Source organism: Crocodylus porosus, unplaced genomic scaffold (assembly GCF_001723895.1).
Source record: "Crocodylus porosus isolate Cpor-Errol unplaced genomic scaffold, CroPor_comp1, whole genome shotgun sequence".
NCBI classification, from domain to species: domain Eukaryota; kingdom Metazoa; phylum Chordata; order Crocodylia; family Crocodylidae; genus Crocodylus; species Crocodylus porosus.
The window spans coordinates 77,560,460-77,581,522 of NW_017728931.1; the positions used below are offsets into that span (position 1 = coordinate 77,560,460).

At 42.4% G+C, this 21,063-nt stretch overlaps 1 protein-coding gene across 1 annotated transcript in view; it reads right to left on the bottom strand.

The window, feature by feature from the left end:
- The window catches only part of TRHDE (thyrotropin releasing hormone degrading enzyme), a gene marked incomplete at its 5' end in the record, with an annotated part of 317,351 nt that overhangs the window by 33,681 nt on the left and 262,607 nt on the right, over positions 1-21,063 (bottom strand). The window contains 3 exons of the mRNA XM_019543934.1: positions 3,704-3,811; positions 4,327-4,424; positions 6,385-6,532. Of these exons, the coding sequence (XP_019399479.1) occupies positions 3,704-3,811; positions 4,327-4,424; positions 6,385-6,532 (354 nt within the window). The remainder of the gene's footprint in view (positions 1-3,703; positions 3,812-4,326; positions 4,425-6,384; positions 6,533-21,063) is intronic.

Below are 21,063 nucleotides of genomic sequence, written 5' to 3' on the forward strand. Positions count from 1 at the left end.
ATGACATTTATTAGATATATGCATTATGTTAATTAAATATTATTATAAAACAATCATTATTCTTATGAAAAAAAAATCAGGGAGAACACATATTGCCTTTGAGGCACAGTTTAGAAACCCAAAATGTTTGTTCCAAGCAAATTTGACATGGAGGCAAAGCAGCAACAATTATCTTTCAAAGCCATTTTCATAACACAACATAATATACAAAACCACATTTTGTAAATTTCAGTGAGATTAGTTTTAATTGTTTGTGATTCAATTCATTTAACACTTTGAAAATATTATTAGTATTTTATTTTATGCTAACACCTAGTGTCTCAAAAGATAATAGACTGACTATATATTTACCATAGACATTCTGACTCACAGACCTGAAGTACAGGATATCACATCATGACTGAATCAGTAAGCTAGTATACATATATTATATCTATTGGGGTAACATGTTAGAAATGACATCTGGAGTAGAAATTTAAAAACATTATATATGAACAAAAATAAAGGTGATGAATCTATGTGAGCATTGGTACTGTGAAATTTAAGCTGATATTATGACTACTAACCTGCTAATATGGCTGAAAGCTTCTCTAGTAAAATAAGTGACCTTTGTGATGCTTTTCCCAAATGAGCAGATATGGTATTGAACTGTCAATATATTAGTTGCATCCAAAATAAATGACTGTTCTGAGAATAGCAATTGGCAACTCTGGGTAGAGAAAAGAACTAATCCTATAATATTTAGAAATAAATAAAAAGGTATCTCTGGCTTCTTTGCAAGTTGTACCCTTATTTATCAGCTGACTGTCCATCCCTGTTCTATAATTACATTATTGTGGTAGCTATTTTTCAAAATTGTACCCTTTCTTTAGAGACATTCATTGCTTTAACTGGATAGTTTTTCTCTTCCTCTGTCCTGCTGTGATGCCTTTATCATAATACTCATCATGCTCTGGCAGCCACAATCTTGGGCTCCCAAGAATAGCCTCATAGAAAGGGTAAAATGAATTTGCAGAAGCCTTCTTAAATGTATTTCCCTTCCTTTCTAGCTATTGTCAGTAAAGCAATAATCCCTGTCCCCCCCAATGCTGCCTTCTCCTTCAGCCCTGGTGGGAGTGAGAGTGGAAGATTGGGCATGCGGAATATCCAGGTGACAGCTTTTATACCCTGCATTATCTACTGCTGTGCATGTTAATAGTTTATGTTAAATCTGATTAAATATCCTTACTGTTGCAAATGAGTATCTTAGTAAATTAGTTTGACAGATCCTTTACTATGATTGCTTTCTCCATTTTCCTCTCTTTAAGTTAGATATCCAGAACTGTAGATATTCATTAATATTAATAGTGGTAAGGATTCATTTAAAAAGATGCATTTGGTTTCATCACACTGAATTAATCAGACACATTCTTTAATACTTTCTTTCTGAAGTAGGGGGCACATTTTCCTATTGTCTGGATAAATAACTTAGAAGCTTCATTTTCATGAGTCATTTGGGGTAATATTTTCAAAGGTGTTTAGACACTTAAACTTACAGATAACTTACTGAGGAATTTTCAAAACTGGGAAAGCAGTTCACCTTAGCTTGACTTCAACAGGAGTGAGTTGCGTAACCTCCGTGGATGCTTTTGAAAATCCCACTCCCTTTCTACTGACCAGTTTCAACGCCTACAAATCTTTGAGAAACTGACCTTCATGCACAGAGGTGACACAGGTTCTATTGGCTAAGGATCTACATCTAAGCACTTAAGTCACTTGTGAAAATTTTACTTGAAACATTTTACCTTCAAATGACATATGAGACCATGAGATACAAGAAAACAAATTTTCTGACTTTCACTAGGCTAAAAGAAGAAAAAGCTTGTTTTGCAAGAAGGAACTCTTCCAATTATAGTCCACACCTGCACTCCTTACTTCACTTACTATCTATGGAAAACTACATGCTTTAATAATTATGCTACCATATTAAGTAGTACTTTGCAATTAGTAAACATATACAGTCAGTGTACATGCACTGGCAATTTTCATCTCAATTATGATAATTAGGGACCTACTGAATTCGTGGTGAGAGAAAGCAATTTTCACTGCTTGGCTGCAGCATGAAGAGCCAATTTCATTGTCATTTTGTGGTGGCCCTGCCCCTTGGAGCTGATTTGCAGAGAGGCCCAGGGTACAGGAGGGATGATAGGGCAGCTGCCATCTTGATGGCTGGCTACCCTTTGTGTGGAGCCATTCCTTGGCACTGACAGGTGGAAAGGCACAAGGGAGATCATGCTGCCCAGCCAGCTGGTGCCTTTCCCTCCAGGGTAGGGTGCAAGGTTGTGCTGTAATGGCAGTAAGGTCTGTTGGCTCCCACTGGAGAGCCAGCATTTTTTTTTTATTAGGCTTTATTAGCGTTTTTTTTTTATTTCCTGGGAAAACGCAGCCAATGGCATTTTTCACAGAGATCGCTGTTTTTTTGCAGTTTCCACAAAAATTGCAAAACCACAATTTAAGTAGATATTTAATGGTTACAATTTAAGTAGGCCCCTAATGATAACTCTGTCTAGTCTGTTTGCCTCACAAATATCTTGCTAATCTATTACGTTCCCTTTAATGCTCTACTTTGCTTCATCACAGTATCCTCTCCTTGAATTCCTATATATTAGCTTCCTGTCTGTTCCTGACTCATATATATATATTTCCCTCCACTTGAGATCACTCCCTTGGTCCTAAGCCAGAAGTGTCAAACCCACCTTGTGCCCCTGGCCAGATCCAAACTGTGGGTCTCTTTGCGAACCAGATCCAGCCCAGCATACAAGGAAGTGGCACTGGAGAATATGGTAGGCAGCAGAGGCAGCAAAGTATCCAGTGGCAGCGTAAGTGGCAATGGAGCAGGTGACAGTGGTAGTGGTGACAGCAGCAGTAGAGCACACAGTGGTGAGTCCAGCTGCATGCCCCATGCTAGGGGTATTGCTGTGGCCCTGGCACCACATACCACCACTGTGCCATAGGGGCAACTGCAGCTCTAGCTCCAGCTCCAACTCTAGCACAGAAGATACAGATGCAGCAGGGCCTGCCACTGCATGCTCTGTTGCTGTTGCTACCACCAGTGCCACTGCATGCTCTGCTGCCATTGTTATCACCACCACTACCACATGCTCCACTGTCACCATTGCATAATCTGCTGCCTCTGAATGCTGCACTCCCACTGTCACTGTGTGTCTCCAACTTCTGGTATCACACTGGTAGTTTAGTGGACTGGAGAGAGCAGCTCTGCAGGCTGGATCTGGCCTGCCATATGTTTGCTACCCCTACTCTAAACATTTCTTCATCTCCATTCCCACTTAAAAGGTGGCACCTTCTGCCACGTTGCCCTTTTGTCTGAAACAGTCTGCCTTCATTTATCAAAAAACTTTCCATCTTTCCATCCCTCTGTATGGCCTGTCTTTCTTTTTCTCTCCAGACCTGCTTAGCTGATGGGGATTTATTAGGTGAGGAAAGTGTGGTCACATTGGCTCTACTCTTTTCTTTTCCAAAAATCCACAGATTTTTGCAACGGCCCCTTTTAGTTCGGCAGCTTTGCAGCCATTTTTATATGACAGCTGGAGTTTTCAGCTTCACTTCTCACTCGTGTGCAAAAAGTGTCTACTAATGAAAAACACTCAATCTATATGGGGTTTGAGTTGGGGAGAACAGAGATGCATATTTTTGTTTCACTTACCGGTTTCTGTTGCTGGAAATCCAATCCGAGATTAATGTTGCAGCCTGCTGGTGACAGTGTTTGTTACCAAAGCTGCAGGCCAGCATGATGACTTCTCGACGCAATTCTCTGCCCAGATAACAAAAACAGATGCTCATCAGGTCATGTTTATAAATATACATGCTGAAATTATCCAAAAGCAATATTTTAACCTCTCTTCTAAGATAAAAGGGGCAGTTCATATTTAATTAAACTAAGATATGAAAGAATGCTGTAACTGAGTATTTGTGAACGCCAGCTAAGCAGTTGTTACAACTGCAACGTTTAAATAAAAGCCATGCACCAAAATTTGCCCTCATTGACACTCATACATCCCTACTGACTTCACTGGCCCCAGGAGTTCAAATCCCAAAATCTCCAATGGAGCCAGAACTTAAATTAAAGCTTAGCAAGAACATTTCTTTGTTGTCTAAACTAAAGGAATAGGAAACTGCTTCGCAGCAGCTACCCCCTCAGGTGAGGAAACATAAAAGGAGGAGAACGGTAGGAAGGTATCACATGCTGCTGAAGTTCTCACTAAATACTAGATGAGTGCTTTACTACAACTGTCTATTGCAGAAACAAAGAAAGAAATATAACAGTACTCATGTTGATAGGGAGCTTGAATAAGGGATCTGTTTAAATTATTTGTTGGCCATCCAAGCTTGAGATACATTGATGCAACTTGTTTTAAAATATATTCCTGGAAATAAAAAGAAAAAAAAGATAAATGTATTTTCACCTTTATATTATGACTCTTCTCACTTGAACTATCACTGACATTTTTTCTAAATGTTTCACTTCCAAGAGGCTTTGATTTGGGTCTGCCATATTACAATGTCAACTTTTGCAAATGCCTTTCTTTACTGTATTGGGTGATGAGCCTACAGAAACATGTCCAGGACCACAGTTCTAACTAATTTAATACTATAAAATATGGGAGCTTAGATATTGCTTGCTTAGACAATATTTTCAACTGGTATAGAAGAGGGAAAAGTTTTTGAAATTCAGACAGGCTAATGTCTTCTCTAGCTAAGCCAATCTCAACTTCAGAATGCATATTTGAGTAATGCCCATTAACATTTATAAGAGACACACTTAGCACTATGCAGTGAAGTAACTGATAGCCATGACCATCTTTATATTCATAGCTATGGCAAAACCATTACGTAAGTGCAGCCAATTTATCTAATAATACTGAGCAATGTGTGTTGCATATCTAGACTGGGTTATTTAACGATACTGTATTTCAATGTCCATTGAATTCTTACTTTGAAATATTAATGGCAGCACAAGGTACATTTTATCTTACTTTCACATCTTAAAAAATAGGTATCTTTAGATTCTCAGACAAATCTTATTTTCATTATATTCATACACAGTTTTCTCCCAGTGAAGTCCACAGCTTGAAAAAACAAGAATTGAAATACTAGAGAACTATTTTATTTTTATAAGGCTGTGTATGTATGTGTGTGTGTGTATAATCACATGACAAAAGGAATGCACAATATAGCTTTTTCCAGCAGATAAGTTATTCTGTGACTAAAGTAATTTAAAATTTCTTCAGCTGTTGACTCTGCTTTCAGAAGTTTTGGGGGGGTCAGTGATAAAACACAATCCTGCAATGAAATTTACCATTTTTATTTATTAAAATTGCATTCTACTTACATAATCATGTTTAGAAGTGAAAAAACAGTGACTGTATAATAATGCTTTTTTTTCAGTGCAGATTTGGTCAATAGACTATAGCTGCAAATGAGTCAATATAATTTTACATTACAGCTGTCTGGTTTGGAGTTAGACCGAAATCACAGATTCATGTAGAAATATTTCAGTGTGCATGTATTAATCCACAATACTTTTTTTTCATACCAGCCGGTATCTAGGTATCTTTTCATAACTCTCATTTACATATACCAGACATTATGAAATTCCTTCACATCAGTGTTTCAAATTAACGTACAATGTTGCTGGCCATTCATTTTATGTGTAGTATTCAAGATTCACTGCTATTACAAAAGCTCAGCCCAGGTTATAATTGTCAATACAGGCAATTAAAGCCTGTGTCATCAGCATTCCTTTTATCAAGCTTAAGCTTTGGTAAAATTTTTTCAGGTAATGCTAAAGAGTTCATTGTGTCTTTTTTGATTATCTACTGTGTGCTGCTACTGCTGTCCCCTCAGACCCAATTATAAATAGGTTTTTGACTCAATAGTGATCTAATCCTTCTTAATTAAGAGAAGTGCATTAAATTCACCATGCCTTTTTGGATGGAAATAATGACTGGAAATCTTTATCTCAATTGCATGCATCCTGCTAAGTTCTGCTAGCCTTCTCAGTTCATTCTTATCTGAGGCCTCAGTATAAGTACAGCCCAGCTCCAGGAAATACAGAATTTGGGATATGTGAATTTTTAAAAGTTAAATAGCTTTTTTGTCACAATATTTTATAGCAAGAACAGTTACCTTTGCTTGTACTAATTACATGTGCCTCAAATAGCAGTTATATCACCGTTCAAATGCAAATGAACCAAAGCTTGACAATTGCTATGTTTAAATTAAAAATAATTAGAAAGTGAGTTAATATTCCTAGGTCAGTTACAGTATTTAACTGGGGACTAGTTCATCTCATGAAAACAGAAAAAAAGAGAATATGTTTTTTACGTTGAAGATGTTGTAGTTTTCTGTGCGGTCCAGTAATTTATCTAGAGGATAAAGAGCTCGGCTGGCAGCATGCCAAGGAAGAAAATCCTTCTCTTCAGAAAGGTATCTGATAATCTCCAGAGGAATACTTTGAGGCAAATAGCCAGCTCTGCACAGTCAAAGAAGTTAGTATTATTATTATTTGCAGAGAAGGTACATGATGATGCAAAAAAGAGTTTTTTCATATGCAAATGACAGACAGAAATCATAATACATCCAGCACATTATAATGAAATCAAAGTCATTGATCTTTAAAACAAAACAACAAAAAATACTTGTATACTTTAAGTGTCTGATAGATAGAAGTAAGGCCCATACAGTCTGAATTAAATCAACAACCCCAGGAATTTTGCTTCACAGAACATTCCTACAGGCCACGGGCAATTGAGAAGAACTGATTGTGAAGAAGCATTATTTAATTTCATACTTATTCTCCCCTTCAAAGTTATTTTGTGTAGTATCTACATCGAGCCATTTTCGAACAAGTTACTTTGGTATAAATGGAAGCAGCATCCAATAGCATCACAGGAGTTTAAGAAGTTTGGCATTTTTCATCAGAACTATGTGTTTTCAAAGTTTAAAAATCAGTTAAAAGTCACTCCCTACTTTCCATGGCAGAAAGGGATGCTTCTAGCAAATCAAATAGTTTAACAACTTTCCTGAATTTCTGTTAAAGGTTTTCATATAAAAATGTAATCAAAATACAAGCATTTAGAAGTAGCTTTTTAAAAATGCTATATTGGAAACTTCAAGCTTCAGGATCTTTCCTCATTTTATTTTTCTGAATTGTTTTATATCTAACTATCAGAGTGCAGAAACAAAATGTAACCCTCTGGGTGAAAACTTTTTCACAATACACAGATAGACCTGTTCTTTGGATGCAACCATTTAAATCCCATAGGAGTTCTCTACATATCTGAAAAGGAAATAATTATTCTGCTTTTATTAAACACATTCAGAACTGGCACTGAATTTTGCAGGTGTTGATTTAGCACCGGTTAGAGCATGATATACCCTCACAGGTTTTTTTTGTCTGGCAGGTTGATAATGTTCCCTTTCATTTCCCTCACTGTTTGGAGAAAGGTACATAGACAAATAAGCAAAGAGTGAGTGTACATATACAAATAAGCAAAGCATGAGTGTTGACTAAACCATGGATATTTGAGTATGCAAGTATTAGAGGATACGTTCTGATCTTAAATAATGCCAGTACCAATCCAGAGTAACTTGACTGATACCTTTGAAATAGATACAACCTAAGACAAGGGGTTACTATAAAGGTACGTCCCCACACTAGTACTTCAGAACACATAGTGCCTCAAACTCCTTTGTGGCAAAATTCTTCCTTGATCCCCTTTTGCTGTTGAAAAGAAAGTGAGTTACTGCAGCCTCTGAAGGATTTATCCTTTTTCATACTAGCACCTCACCAGCCACTCCCCCATCTTGAGTCACTTCATCTTTTCCTGAAGATGCATTCTGCCAAGAGATAGCTCTTGCTTAGCCAAAAAAAAAAAAAAAAAGACAGGACACATTTTAGCTTAGTGAATCACACTGGATTTTTAAGACTGTGAGATTAGAATGTGGTCCCTAGAGCAGAACTGGGGCAGAGGAATGGTGTTATGTTCATGAATGAGGCAAGATTTGCAAGCGTCTAAAGCTAGAGAAAGTAACTCGATTTGAAATTGCTTTATTTTTGTCTATTTTTTCCCAGTTTCAAGAGCTAGAGAAGATTATGGAACCACATGTTGCTATAGTCCTAATGGTTTGTAAAGATGTGAAACTATAATTAATGGCACCAGGTGGAGACTGGATTGACTGCAAAGTTAAACATCTTGGAGATAATGTTTAGCAAAGAAGTAAACTAGCTTGAAGTTGTGTATTTGTAATTGGTTCCTAATGGGGTTTGTGATTATTGTAACTGATAATTTGGTTGACAAGAAGAAAGTATGGAGCAGGAAACAAAAGGGAGACTGCAGGAAAACATGCTGCTTGAGGAACAAATGGATGTAGTATATTGTAGCTAGTGTTGTGGATCACACTCCTGAAATTCCATCCTTTGGAGCTAGTGACAAAAATATAATCTCAGCAGCAAAAGAAGGAGAATGTGGATGTGTCTACACATGCTATTAATGTGCAGCAATAAATTCCAGAGCTTATTGCTCCAGAGTTTATTGCTCCCTGGAAGCTCCCAGGTGTGCTGTATACACCTGTACCCAAACTGTAGCACAATGGTCCAAGTCAGAGCAGCCCTGGCTGGCAGGGGGTCTGGTGGCACAAGGGTGCTTCAGTATGGGGCTAACTGACAGGCAGCCTCTGTACTGAAGCACCATTGTGCCCCAGCCAGCCAGGGCAGTGTCTACATGTGCATTACAGCACGTGAAAAAACTCTGCAGCAGGGTAGTACTTTATTTAGTACCCTGCTGAGGAATTTAATAGTTTCCTGCACCCTAAAAGGGATGCACATGTAGATGCTGAAATGATTACTGCAGAGTTAGTCTCCTGTAGATGTGTCCTGCGAGTGATTTATGTTATCATACTTCATGTAGAAAATAAATGTGAAGAGTGAATTCAGAGAGATCCCTCCTTTCTGCCATGTCTTCGTGTTGCAGCACACCTTTGGGTGCTTGCCACTTTAAGTGTTGAGTCCGACAGAAAGCAGGTGCCTGATTGCAGCAGCCATTGCAGAACACAGGCTAGCTACATAAGACAGCAGTTTTACTGCCGGCAGCAGGCACAGACATTGCCTGGCTGAACTACTGTATAGAACATTGTCGCAGGGCTCCTAGGTGCTCTGCGACTGGAGGGTGGACTTGGCTCAGAAGAGGCCTCTGGTGGCGAGAAGGGGGAAGCGTAACTGCCCGTCCCCAAGACTGTGCAGGTGCGGGTTGCCTTAGCAACCAGGGAAGCCTAGCACATTAATAGCAGGAAGGGGCGGGGCTTAGTCCTTCTTAAGCCCAGGCAGAAGGCCCAGAGAGCAGTCCCCTTCTGGCAGCCGCAGGAGCAGGAGCTCTGCGGGAGAGCTGAGCAGACTGGGTCAAGGGTTGCAGCCTGGGTGCTCTGACTGACTGCAATGATTTCATAGATTTCATAGACATTAGGGCTGGAAGGGACCTCGGGAGATCATCGAGTTCAGCCCCCTGCCCAAAGGGCAGGAAGTCAGCTGGGGTCATAGGATCCCAGCAAGATAAGCATCCAATTTACTCTTGATGCGGGGAAGAGAGAACTCTATGGGAGGTAGGAACTAAGAGCCAGCGTGGCATGCAGTTATGTTATGAGCCAGGAGGCCTCTTGTTGTTTTGTCATGGCCGTTTGTCTCATGATTTAGTTATCAGCCATTTGGCTTGTGATTTGGTTATCGTTATAACCGGAGGACTGGGTGAGGCTATAGGGGTGAGGGGAGGCTTCACGGGGGCTCCCCAGTAGCTTGGGGGGTTCCCAGTGCCCAGCGGGGGCACAGTGAGCAGCGCCACGGGGTGCACAGTGTGACGAGTACCGGAGGAGTGCTCGGTGCGGGGAGGTTGTAGCCCCAGCTGCGAAAGGGTGCTCAGGCCCTAGAGGGGGCGAGGAGTGTGGCAAAGGCCCGAGAGGGGGCGAGAAGCACGGCAAAGGCCCTAGAAGGGGGCGGTGGAAGAAACCCTGACGAGGTGAAGAGCCCAACAGTGAGGGTAGTAAGGAACCTACAGTGTGGGGGGAGGCAATAAGAGGCCCCCAAGAGAGAGAAGGGCGTTAAGGAGCCCCAAAAGGCAAGCGAAGGTTACTTCAGCAACAACTGCGAGGCTTGGGCTGCAGTGCAGGGGAGCAAAGGAGCCACAGACAGCGCCCCCTACCCTCGGGGCGTATAAAAATAGGCAGCTTCCCGCTAGGTTTCATCATTCCTTAATTATGAACAAGATCAAGACATGGCAGGCGAGAATAGGCAGGCAGCGGGTCCATTGCAGGAGGTCAGAGCTGCATGTCCAGAGAGGCTCCGGAAATGATACTCCTGCGACAGACATCTAGCAGGTAAGTGCAGGAGGCTCCTGGTCCTAGGCATGACCTAAAACTGTGCCCTGATGAGGGAGGGTGGCCTGGTGAGGTTCCTAGTGGTGTGGGAGCCCCTAGGAAATGCCAGGCCAGTTACTGCCCCAGTGAAAGGTGGGGCCTTAACCCTACCCTAGTGGGTAATCACAAGAGTGTGGGAGTAGTGGGGCCAGGTATGCTCATGTGTACATCCCTGTGCTCAGCAGGGATATGACATCCTGGAGACCCCAGAGGGGGTAGCATGGGAAGTGTAGTGTGAGGCCCAGAATGGAGTAGAGTTGAATTGGGAGCAGGCCTGAAAGGCTGTGCATGTGAGGGGGCTGAGTAGGGCTGAACAGGGAGTAGATCTGAAGGACAGTCCCAGGGGTGCACTGGGTAGGGCCGAATTGGAGTAAGCCTGAAGGCCAATGCAAGGGCCAGCCCTGTGAGAAGCTAGCTGCAAGTATGATGAGGAGACCGCAGAGTGGGGTGTGGTATAGTTGCCTGGTGAGAGGCTTGGGGCAGAACTGACCCAGGGTTTGGCACTAGGCTGGGCCATGTAGAGTAGGGGAAGCCATGGGAACCGAAGGACTGCATGGTGAGGCCAGCATGCAAGTAGCGAAGCCTGATGGCCTAAAAGGGGCCACTCAAGATGAGCGAGGGCAATGGAGTGTGGCCCAGTAATGGGCAGTATATCAGAGGCCCCTGTGAGAGGGAGGTGGAGTGAAGGTGAGGATGAATTGAGCCCAACTTTGGACTGGGTCTACTCTGGTCTCAGACAACAGAGTAATCTTAATCTGCATGCCATCTGTGAGGCATGGTCTGTAGTGTAGGGAAGGTTCGGAGCCACAGATAGTGCCCCCAGCATCAGGGCTGGGAATGGGCAGCCTCCCGCATTATACCACCAGTTTATGGGAGCAGCAAAGTCGTGGCAGGAAAGACTGGGCAGACCGCCCCATACAGACAGGTCAGCAGGCCGGCATGAGACTTGTCCCCGAGTGTACCTTGGAAGGTGCCAGAGTGCCGACATGTTGGAGCCTGGAGCAGCTGTTTGCAGCCTCCCGGTTACAGCTGGTCCTGTCACACTTTGGTTTTCAAATAGCAACTCCTTTGTGGTGATAGGTATCTTGGGTACTGACAGACATATGGGGGGGAGGAGGCGGGGGGGCGGAATGTGCTTTACCAGAAGCTGTAATGTGTTAGTTAGACCTGACTCTGCAGCATCTGTAGAGATCAGGTACTTCAGCAGCACTTTTTGGTGTTTTTAGCTAAAGCTGACTGAATCAGCTATTAGATAAAAGCACCAAAAAAGCCCCACTAAAGCACCTGATCTCTACAGAGGATGGGAAAGCCAGGTGCAACTAAGGTGCTGTCTCTTCTGGGCATGTGCTGGGCTTGGCACACACTGAGTTTAAAGTAAAGCCAAGTTTTTTTTGGTTCTTCTTCTACATCTGCAATCAGCTCTTTATAATAACTAGAGCAGGGGTAGGCAACGTTTTTTGGCTAGAGTGCCAAAAAACCCACAACGTCTACCTTGGAAGGTGCTAGAGTGCTGACATGTTGGAGCCTGGAGCAACTGTTTGCAGCCTCCTGGCTACACTGGCCCATTGGGGCCTGGTCTGCTTGTAGCAGGGTTTGCAGCCTCCCAGCTGCCTGCTGGGAGCAGCCTGGGCTCCATGGCTGGCAGCAGCGTGCCAAGCAAAACGGCCTTGTGTGCCATGCTCGGCACATGTGCTGGGGGTTGCTGACCCCTGAACTACAGACTTGTCTCTCATCACCTCTTGGCTGACAATTTCCAAAACTCCTTTTCCCCCTTAATTTCTCCAGTTATGTTCTTATCCTTTCTTCCTCTCCCCCTCAATCTCCTGGAGATCTTCCCTGTAACTTCTCTTCCAGGCCTATTGAGTTTCCTTCCCAGACCTCCTGTCTCCTGTTTCTCTTATACATCCAGACACACCAAAGCTTGCCACCTCTCCCATTTTAAATGGAATTTGAATATATAGCTTCCCTCTCATCCACTCCTACCACTAAAATTCTGGTTCCAATCCATTTAGGCGGCACAATTGTAACTTCTTTGTCTCCAGCTACCCGACTCTCTACTCTTCCATCTGTTTCAACATTCAGAAGTTAAGACAGTCTTCGATCCCCATGCTACACATTGCCTGAGGCTTTCAATAGGATAACTCTCATTAACAAAACAAAGTCATTACCTAGGTTTTACATATTTCATTGTCATCTACACTTTGTAGATGCCACTATCCCATCTCTCACTTCTCCCCACTTAGTCCCTGTGTTCTACTCATTTTCCTGGTTTTCCTGGGGATAAGAGGGTGGTGGTTCCTTGTATGTAATATTATAATGAGGCTGAATCAAAGCCCTGGGTCCAGCTGGTCCCAGCCAGAGCATCAGAGCAATTCTCTGGGACACAGGTGCCAACTACAGAGAGCCTGGAGCACTGCCTTAGGCCCAGCTGAATCTAATGGGGCAATAAGGACAACCAACCTCCTAAGGCCACAGATAACAGTCCCCACCTACTTTGGCCACCAGGCCCAACCCATAGTATTCTGTCTGGACAAAGCCTTAGGTTTCTGACATTCCTACACTTGCTTACTTCAGGGCTCTCTAGCCCTGACTCTTGGTTCACCTTGATTTGGCTCCTGATTTTGGTTCTGACTCCTAGCTCACCCTGATCCAGAAGATCACCATCATCTGATGCTCAGCTCCTTGGAAACCTGACCCCTGGGCAGTGCCTATGCATCAGGTGATATTTCCCAACTGTTTATGCCCAGGTTCCTAACAAATATGACCTATTCTTCCAACCTACTTCACCTTCAATATAATCAAACTGCAGGCTCTCTCTGGAGTTCCAGATGGAAGCAATGGGTCTCTTTGTAGAGTAAAAGCCTATCTAAGACAAGCAAAAGGGGAAGAATCAGAAACAAAGAGGTTGAAATCTACAAATCCTCAAAGTCACAGACCTACAGGAGCACTAAACCATAATTAGAATAATCAGAGAAGCAGCAGCAGGCACCTTTCTAGCTAAAGGAAAAATGGAATATAACTGTCAGCCAAATATGAAAAGAAAACACAGTTCACAAGAACTGCAGACATGACAGAAAGTAATTTGAAGTTCTGTGCATGTTACACTTCTTTTGTGTCCCTCTCATCCCTTTTGCAGTGCTGATCATCAGAAGCCTGTTTCATCACTGTCCTCTCCTTTATTCACTCTCTTACCTTCTGCCATGCTGTCCCATAAGCATCAAACTCATAAGCATCAACTTTCTTCCTTTACCACTCTTTAAAACAGTGGCTCTTAACTTTTGTAGATTCAGGGCCCTCACCCTTCCATAATTTCTATTTATTTATTTAATTTGGTGACACTCCAGCTGTTGTGTCACCTCAGCTCACCTCTGGTTCTCAACCAGGGTGACGCCACAGCTCCTATGACTGGATAGAACTGCCCTGCAGGCTGCATGCAAAGCCAGATCAGGAAGGGCGGGTCAGAAACATGTGCTCCTCACTGCATATGGGTTATCTGATTAACCGAAAGTCACAACCCTTCATGGTCTGACCTGACCTGCCCCATGTGCCTCTGTTTCTGGAGTATCATACAGGGTCAGACCAAGAAGGGCTGCTACAAGAGCACACATTCCTGCTACAGTCCTTTCTACACAAGGCACAAGGGGTGGTTTCATATGGTTGCAGCGGAGGTAGTGGTCTGGCTGCAGCACTCTTGAAAGGCTCTTGTGGTACCCCAGGGTACTGAGGCTCCCAAGTTGAGAACCATTGCCATAAAAGATAGTTATTTCTCCTCATAAGGCCCCCAAATACTAATCCTGACCATGACAGGGACCTAGTTTTTTAAGTCTGTATATTCTTCAGTAATCAGCCATGGGGCTGGCTTTCAACACACCTAACAAGACCAGCAACAAGTATCAGGCCATTGTCTGCCAGAATTCAATAAACATGAGCTATGTTGCCATGACAGTGGTCTTTTTTCTGTATTTTTCCAGTGTAACCATTTCAGGGGTTAACTGAAATGCTGCATCTCTCTTGGAAAGCAACTGATATGACTTCTGGTTAATGCAGGTTCTACACATACAGGTTAATGCACATACAACATGTAGTGACTGCTATGTTGTATGAAGTAAGCAGGCCTAAGTATTATACACCAAAAGCAGCCATTTGAAGATATCAGCAAATATCCAATAAAAAACTTCTGCAGAGATCTTTGATATATGGTTTTTATGTAGGAAAAATAATCTAACCAACCACTGCAGTGAAAGCTAAATATTTCACACCACTTTATCCAGTTCACTGTTATTATATGTGAAGCCACTGGTGCTAGGTCACAGGCAAGTGTTCTAATTTTGGCCATGAACCTACAGTGTATTTACTAGGGGTGTGCAAAGTGGGCCCTATTTGATTCAGATTCAGCCCAAATCAGGGAGAGTGATTTGATTCTTTGATTCAGATCACTGTCCCTGACTCGATTCAGCCAAATCCAAATCTGAAGATTTGGTGCTGATTCGGAGAATTGGCGATTTGGATATAGACACAGCTTTAAAAGTTTTTTCTATATACCTTGAGGTACCAGCATGGCTTGTGAATGCTGCAATGTTGGGATGGATGGAGTGTTCCACAGAAGTGTGGGGAGGCCCTCCATGGGCTCAGCTGCAAACCCAGAAGTGGGTTGTAAGTACTTCCAGTTCATTTCTGGGTCCACCAGGGAGCATGCCGGGGGCCCCCTGTCCCCCCCCCCAGCTCGGTGATCGGCCATGAGGGGACCCCAAGTGCCTCCCCAAAACTAAGGAGACACCAGTAACCAAGTTGGGGGGGCATGGTGAAGTCCCCCCAGCACACTCCTCAGCAGACCTGGAAGTGGACCGGAAGTGCTTCTGGTCCACTTCTGGGTCTGCTGCCGAGCACGCTGGGGGGCCCCCCCTTTCCCCCCCGTGTGTCTGTGGGACACTCCATGCACCCTGGTATCACAGCACTCATGAACCCCTGCTACCTAGAGGTATGTAGAAAAACATTTAAAGCTGTGTCAATGTCTGAATCTCTGAATCTTTCCGAATCGATTTGGAGGGCTCTGATTCAATTCTAAGAGAATAAAGGGTCTCCTGATCTGATTCGGATTCAGAGATTTGGCCGCTGAATCAGGCTGAATCTCCACTGAATCGAATCAGGAACCAAAGCTTCAAACAGCCCTAGTATTTACACAAATCTAATACACTAAAAATTTCCAAATACATTAAACTGGTTTTGCATCTCAAATGCGTTTTGAGTTATGCACCTTTTCTTTGACATCCTAAATCACACAGAAAGAGCAGAATGCAAGCATGTTGTACAGTCTCTGAGACACAGCAAAGGTACACTTATGCCATTTGATACATTTACTCTAACACTGCTGAACACTACATAATTGTTCTTGCTTATCTGTGTATATGAGAGCCGTGCTGTCAGGCATTCTTTCATCACTTATTAGGTGAAGTCAAGTGCAAACAAAGAACTTTTCCATTGTGTTTAAACAGGGCAAGATTTGGGATCATCTTTATCTCCTCTGTTAGTGAGTTCTCCAGCAGAAATCCTCTGGCAACTCAAACAAGGACAATGTCAGAGTGGCAGCATGATGTGCCCCTGACAACCTGTTTAACTTATCAGGCAACCTTTCTGCAGAATGGACCAGTGGGGATTGCATGATGAATAAAGCCATAGCAGTCTACAGGCTACTTCTGAAAATGCAAAATGTATTGGATGAAAATTGCTAGCCCTGTATCTAACAGGAAAGGGCAGTAAATAGTTTGATGGCAAATATTTTGGTTTGATTATATTATAAGGCAGTCTTGGATTAGAAATACATCTAAACCAAAATATAAGAATAAGTACATTGACAGGGAGAAGATGCACCCATTTTCCAATGATGACAGAGCAAGGCATGTTGCTTCTAAGGGATCTTTCGGTGGCTTTTTGCATAATAGTGTCATGAACATCAGCTCTTAAATGAGACACTCTCTTGCCTGTACTGAAGAAAGCACTCTGGTAGGCCTTGATACCAAGGGAAGAAGCAATGAATAAGAAAAGAGAATATTAAAAATGGTAATGAAATATCCTTCACAAAGAATTCCCACTAAAAATCCAATGCATATCAAAATTAATCTTTAAATTACTGAATATGTAATCTTTAAATTACATGAGCTTTTAATGACTCAGATAAAGACAGCAGATCTAGATTATGCTATGAAACATCAGTGTGTTATTCAGCTGTATTCTGACCTTGGTTTGTTCTTTACACTGAGCCACTGAACTCATGGACAGATCCCAACACATTCATTTTCCCCTTAGGGACAAAGTACCAAATGGTAGTGTAATTGCCAAGGGAAAATTATTACACCGTTCTGAATTATTTCTATCATAAATCCAGGACCAGTCAAACAGACTCTGTCACAAAAACGACAGGGTTGCAGTACAGTGATGAGAATCCCACATACAAGTATACCATAAATCCCTAAGCCCCACCACCCACCAAAGTCATTTTGAGTAATGTGTTTAAATCAAAATTAGAAAATCCAAGCTGGCAGCAAACTGGTCGACATTGTTGAAACAATGGAAATGAGGTGATTTACTTGCCACTGGTTTAAAACTCATCCTGGGTTGTCTGTTTCATATGAAATGTGCAGAACGTGACTAGCTTTCAGTCAGGAAAAAATCTTGTGAGGAGGAAAAAAGGAAAAAAAAAAGAAAAGAAAAGTAGCTCTTTTTAATGTAGTTGTGCAACACAGATTGTTTCTGTTTCCGGTTCTGTTTTTGTGCTCTGCCTCACAAGGGAACAGACAATATTCAACAGTTCATTACAAAAAAACCCACTTAAAAAGGGTTTTGTTTCTCATTCATTGGCTCATTTAGGACAAAACAGTGAGGATCACAGTAAATTACATATTAACCTTGGTTTATTATGCACAATTTAAATATAAATATTATTTGACTATCTAATCCTATTTTTCCTTCCCTGCTTCAAGAAGAACACTTATCCCTGCTGGTAACCTCAGAAGGTATTTGACTGCTGTTTTCTGTCATGTGCCCTCCTGGAAGTAGCAGTGGTGAGGTACCAACAAAAATTTTGAATAATGAAGGGAGGAAAAAAAGATCCTTAGCAGCAAGGACACACAAGCGGCCCGAAGATCATCTCCAAGAGCCTATGACAGGTACCCCTGACTTCTGAAAGTCTGAGAGGCTAGAGACAAAAAAGATGAAATACAAGAGATCCAAAATCCAGTAAAAAAAAAAACAAAGAAAGAAAGCAAAGAAAAGACTGGAACAAGCATTGCTAACCTCTCTCAAACATGCACAGAAAGCTTCTTGGCAATGATAGAAAATTCATCCCTCGAGGGATCTCCCCATCTGAAGAGTCAAGAACAAATACAAGTTTCAAAAGCTGATCTGCCTAGTTCTCCCTATGTGGGCTGACTTTGGTCCTTTTAGGACATAAGAGTGCTTGTTTGGCTGTATCCAAATGAGTTGATCTATAACAATTTACACCAGATGTGAATTTTGCTCCTATGTGATTTGAGTCCTGGAATGCAGTACTTCTCTTTAATGAATGCAACACTATCATTTGGCTTGTAAGCCAACTTCAGCTGCTAAATTTAAATTAACATTGCATATCTGCAGCCTCAAAGAAATGAAACAGGCATGTTCTATGATGGTTATGAATCAGGCTTTCTTAATATTATGTTTTCTTACATGAAAAATAGTCGAGGGCTCTTCAAGCGATGTTCAGTTCTACACAAGGGCATCTGAAGTATCATACATGGAATAGTTTAAATTGAATGCAATTAGTAGGGAACACCACGCGTCTTAAATTATCTTGCGCAGCTTTATAGTTACTACCTAAGCAAAAGCTGATGTTAATTTGAATTAATCACTTACCTTTGTTGGAGAACGCCCCCCCTTCAAAGTAACTAAGCTAGTTTTTTCCCCTCCCCTATTACAAAAAGAAAGTGAAAAAGGAATCAGCTTCTGCTTCCTTGCTAAAATTTTGGTAAATATAATAATTTATATCATAGCAGTGTCCATTATCATGAACCCCTGATATTTCAAGTTAATCACTTACTTACATTTATTAAAGAAACATGAATATTAATTTATTTCAAGGAATAAAGGTGATTCTAGATGGCTCAATTATTTAAAGTGTTCTTCAAAATGGGTTTGGGGGTGAGGTTTGGAGTGGGTTAGAATTTAGGGTCATTCCACTCTTAACTGACTCATATATAGCTATGTAACTGCTGTTTTAGGTGCTTCGCCACCATCTGCAATTCAGCATTGCCTGTGACAGTCCATTGATCATGCCCAATACTGCTGTGCTGTAGCCAAGCAGGTATGCATGCCAGTTTGAGAAAGTCCAGAAATTTTAGTCAAACAAAAACCATGACCAGCAGGAATAAGATGCTGGAGGAAAAGGACAATAACCTTTCCGTTTTTAACCTAATAAGCTAGTGGCTAGGGGACTTGCCTCTGGAGTAGGGGACCCAGTGTCTATGCCCCTGTTGCCCAAGGGGAATTGAAACAACATATACTGCTTTTCAGCAAAGTGTTTTGACTACCAAGCCACCGGCCAGACATTGCCCAGACCCCTCTCTCTCGAAACTGGTCCACTGCACCTTACATCTGATATTCACTGGATAAACAGCCTTGGGAAAGTTCATTTTTCATTGGGACCTAGCGTCCCTTCATTCCAGAGCAGCAACCATACGACTGAGCCACACACCCTCTAGCTTGTAAGTTTCCTCCCGATCTTATGCATCTCCCTCTCTTGGCTGCCAAGTCGGCTATTTTCCATGCTGCAGCTGTAGCTTCATGGTCAGAGCACTCAAGCAAGTGAAGCAGGTTTAGACAATCAGACTCTCTAGGTAAGTGCCCTGGTCACTAGGCTGTTGGTTTGAGGCATGCAGACTGGTTGTTTGGGTGGTATCTGGGAGCTGACACTGTTGATATACACACTCCTGGAGTCTGTATGTTTTGGAAGGCCGGTGCTAGCAAGCTGTTTTTCAGATCCCAAAGGCGACACAGAAAACACAACTTGCATACATGTTCAGTGGTGAAAGCTCAGAAAGGTTTGTTGTTGGACAGCACAGCAGTTGGTCTGATTAACAATAGTTTCACAGTTTCTAGGGTCAGGAGGGACCTGAACAGATCATCAAGTCTGACCCCCTGCCCTGGGCAGGAACAAGTGCTGGGATCATAATACCCCAGCCAGATATCTATCCAACCTCCTCTTGAAGACCCCCCAAGGTAGGGAGAGCATCACCTCGCTTGGGAGTCCATTCCAGAGCCTAACCGTAAAGTAATGCCTCCTAGTATCAAGCCTGAACCTGCTCTCAATCACTTTGTGGCTGTTACTTCTTGTTATCCCAGGTGGTGCCCAGGGGGAACAGAGCTTTATCTATTTTCCGCTGGTCCCCCCGGTGAGTTTATAGACGGCCACCAGATCCCCTCAGTCTTCTCTTGTAGAGGCTGAATAGATCCTAGAAACTATGAAACAATCAGTCCAACTTAGTACAGCTTGCCCTTGAAAGGTAGACACACCATACATTATTCATATGCCCCTAGGTCTTTGCAAGGGGCAGGTCTTCAAACACCTGTATTTATACTTCCAGCCCCACTCCTTCCCCAATCTCATGCCACCTCTTATGTCTCTCTGTTAATGTTCATCTGTACTTATGTCATTTGCCAAGGTTATGCATCTGTACTTGTTATCTCTGTTTCATTAGTAAGTTTTAACTTTTACATTTGTTCTTGAGCTTTTCTGACTGCTGTTTTTGTATTTCCCTCAGTGTCTTTATGGTCAATAGAGCATTTTTTTTTTTTTCTTACTGGGCCACTGTAATATGGAACCCGTACCTCTATTATGTATAAAGATTTCTTTAAGGATCCAGCCCAGGGTGAAGGTCAGGCCTTGCCCAGGGTGCTTATAGGAGGCCTGACAAGAGAAGCTCTGCCAGTGGAAATACTGGTCAGCTGCATTGCCATGGGCAAGTAATCCCTGAAGGCAAGCCAGGCCCAAGAGGCTGCTGTGCAGGTAAGCCAGACCTAAGATAGACAGACTGCTGTGTGGGTGAGCCAGACCTGAAAGACTGCTGGGCAGAGAGAAAATATTAGTCACTCCTCTCTCCAGCCGAGCTGAGAGCCTGTAACCATTGGAAGAACAAGATGCGACAGATGAGATCACATGCTTTCAGATGGTTGGGAAACCAAGCCAAGTTCCTCTCTGCTACAGGGCAGTAGTATGCCCAAAAGCTACAGCCCCACGACCATCACAGTCATCTAGGAGTCAGAAGGCCCCATACTGTTTTTTTAGCACTGTAACTTGCTATAACTTAGCATAACTATGGCCTAGCACAACTGGAGCCAACACAGGCTATTGGGCTAAAAGGTGGGAAAATCATTGTCATCCTCTTCCTCCATTTTACTTCCAGTAGGAATATGTGCCGGGCAATTCCAAACTGTTTATAAATGCTAAAAACTGCAGTTATGCAGCTATGTATATGACTTAATGATGCAGAGTAAAACAGGATTTAGCCGCTTATCTCTTAGTCTGTTGATGTTCTATATATTTCAGCAGCATGTGTTCAAAAAAAGTTC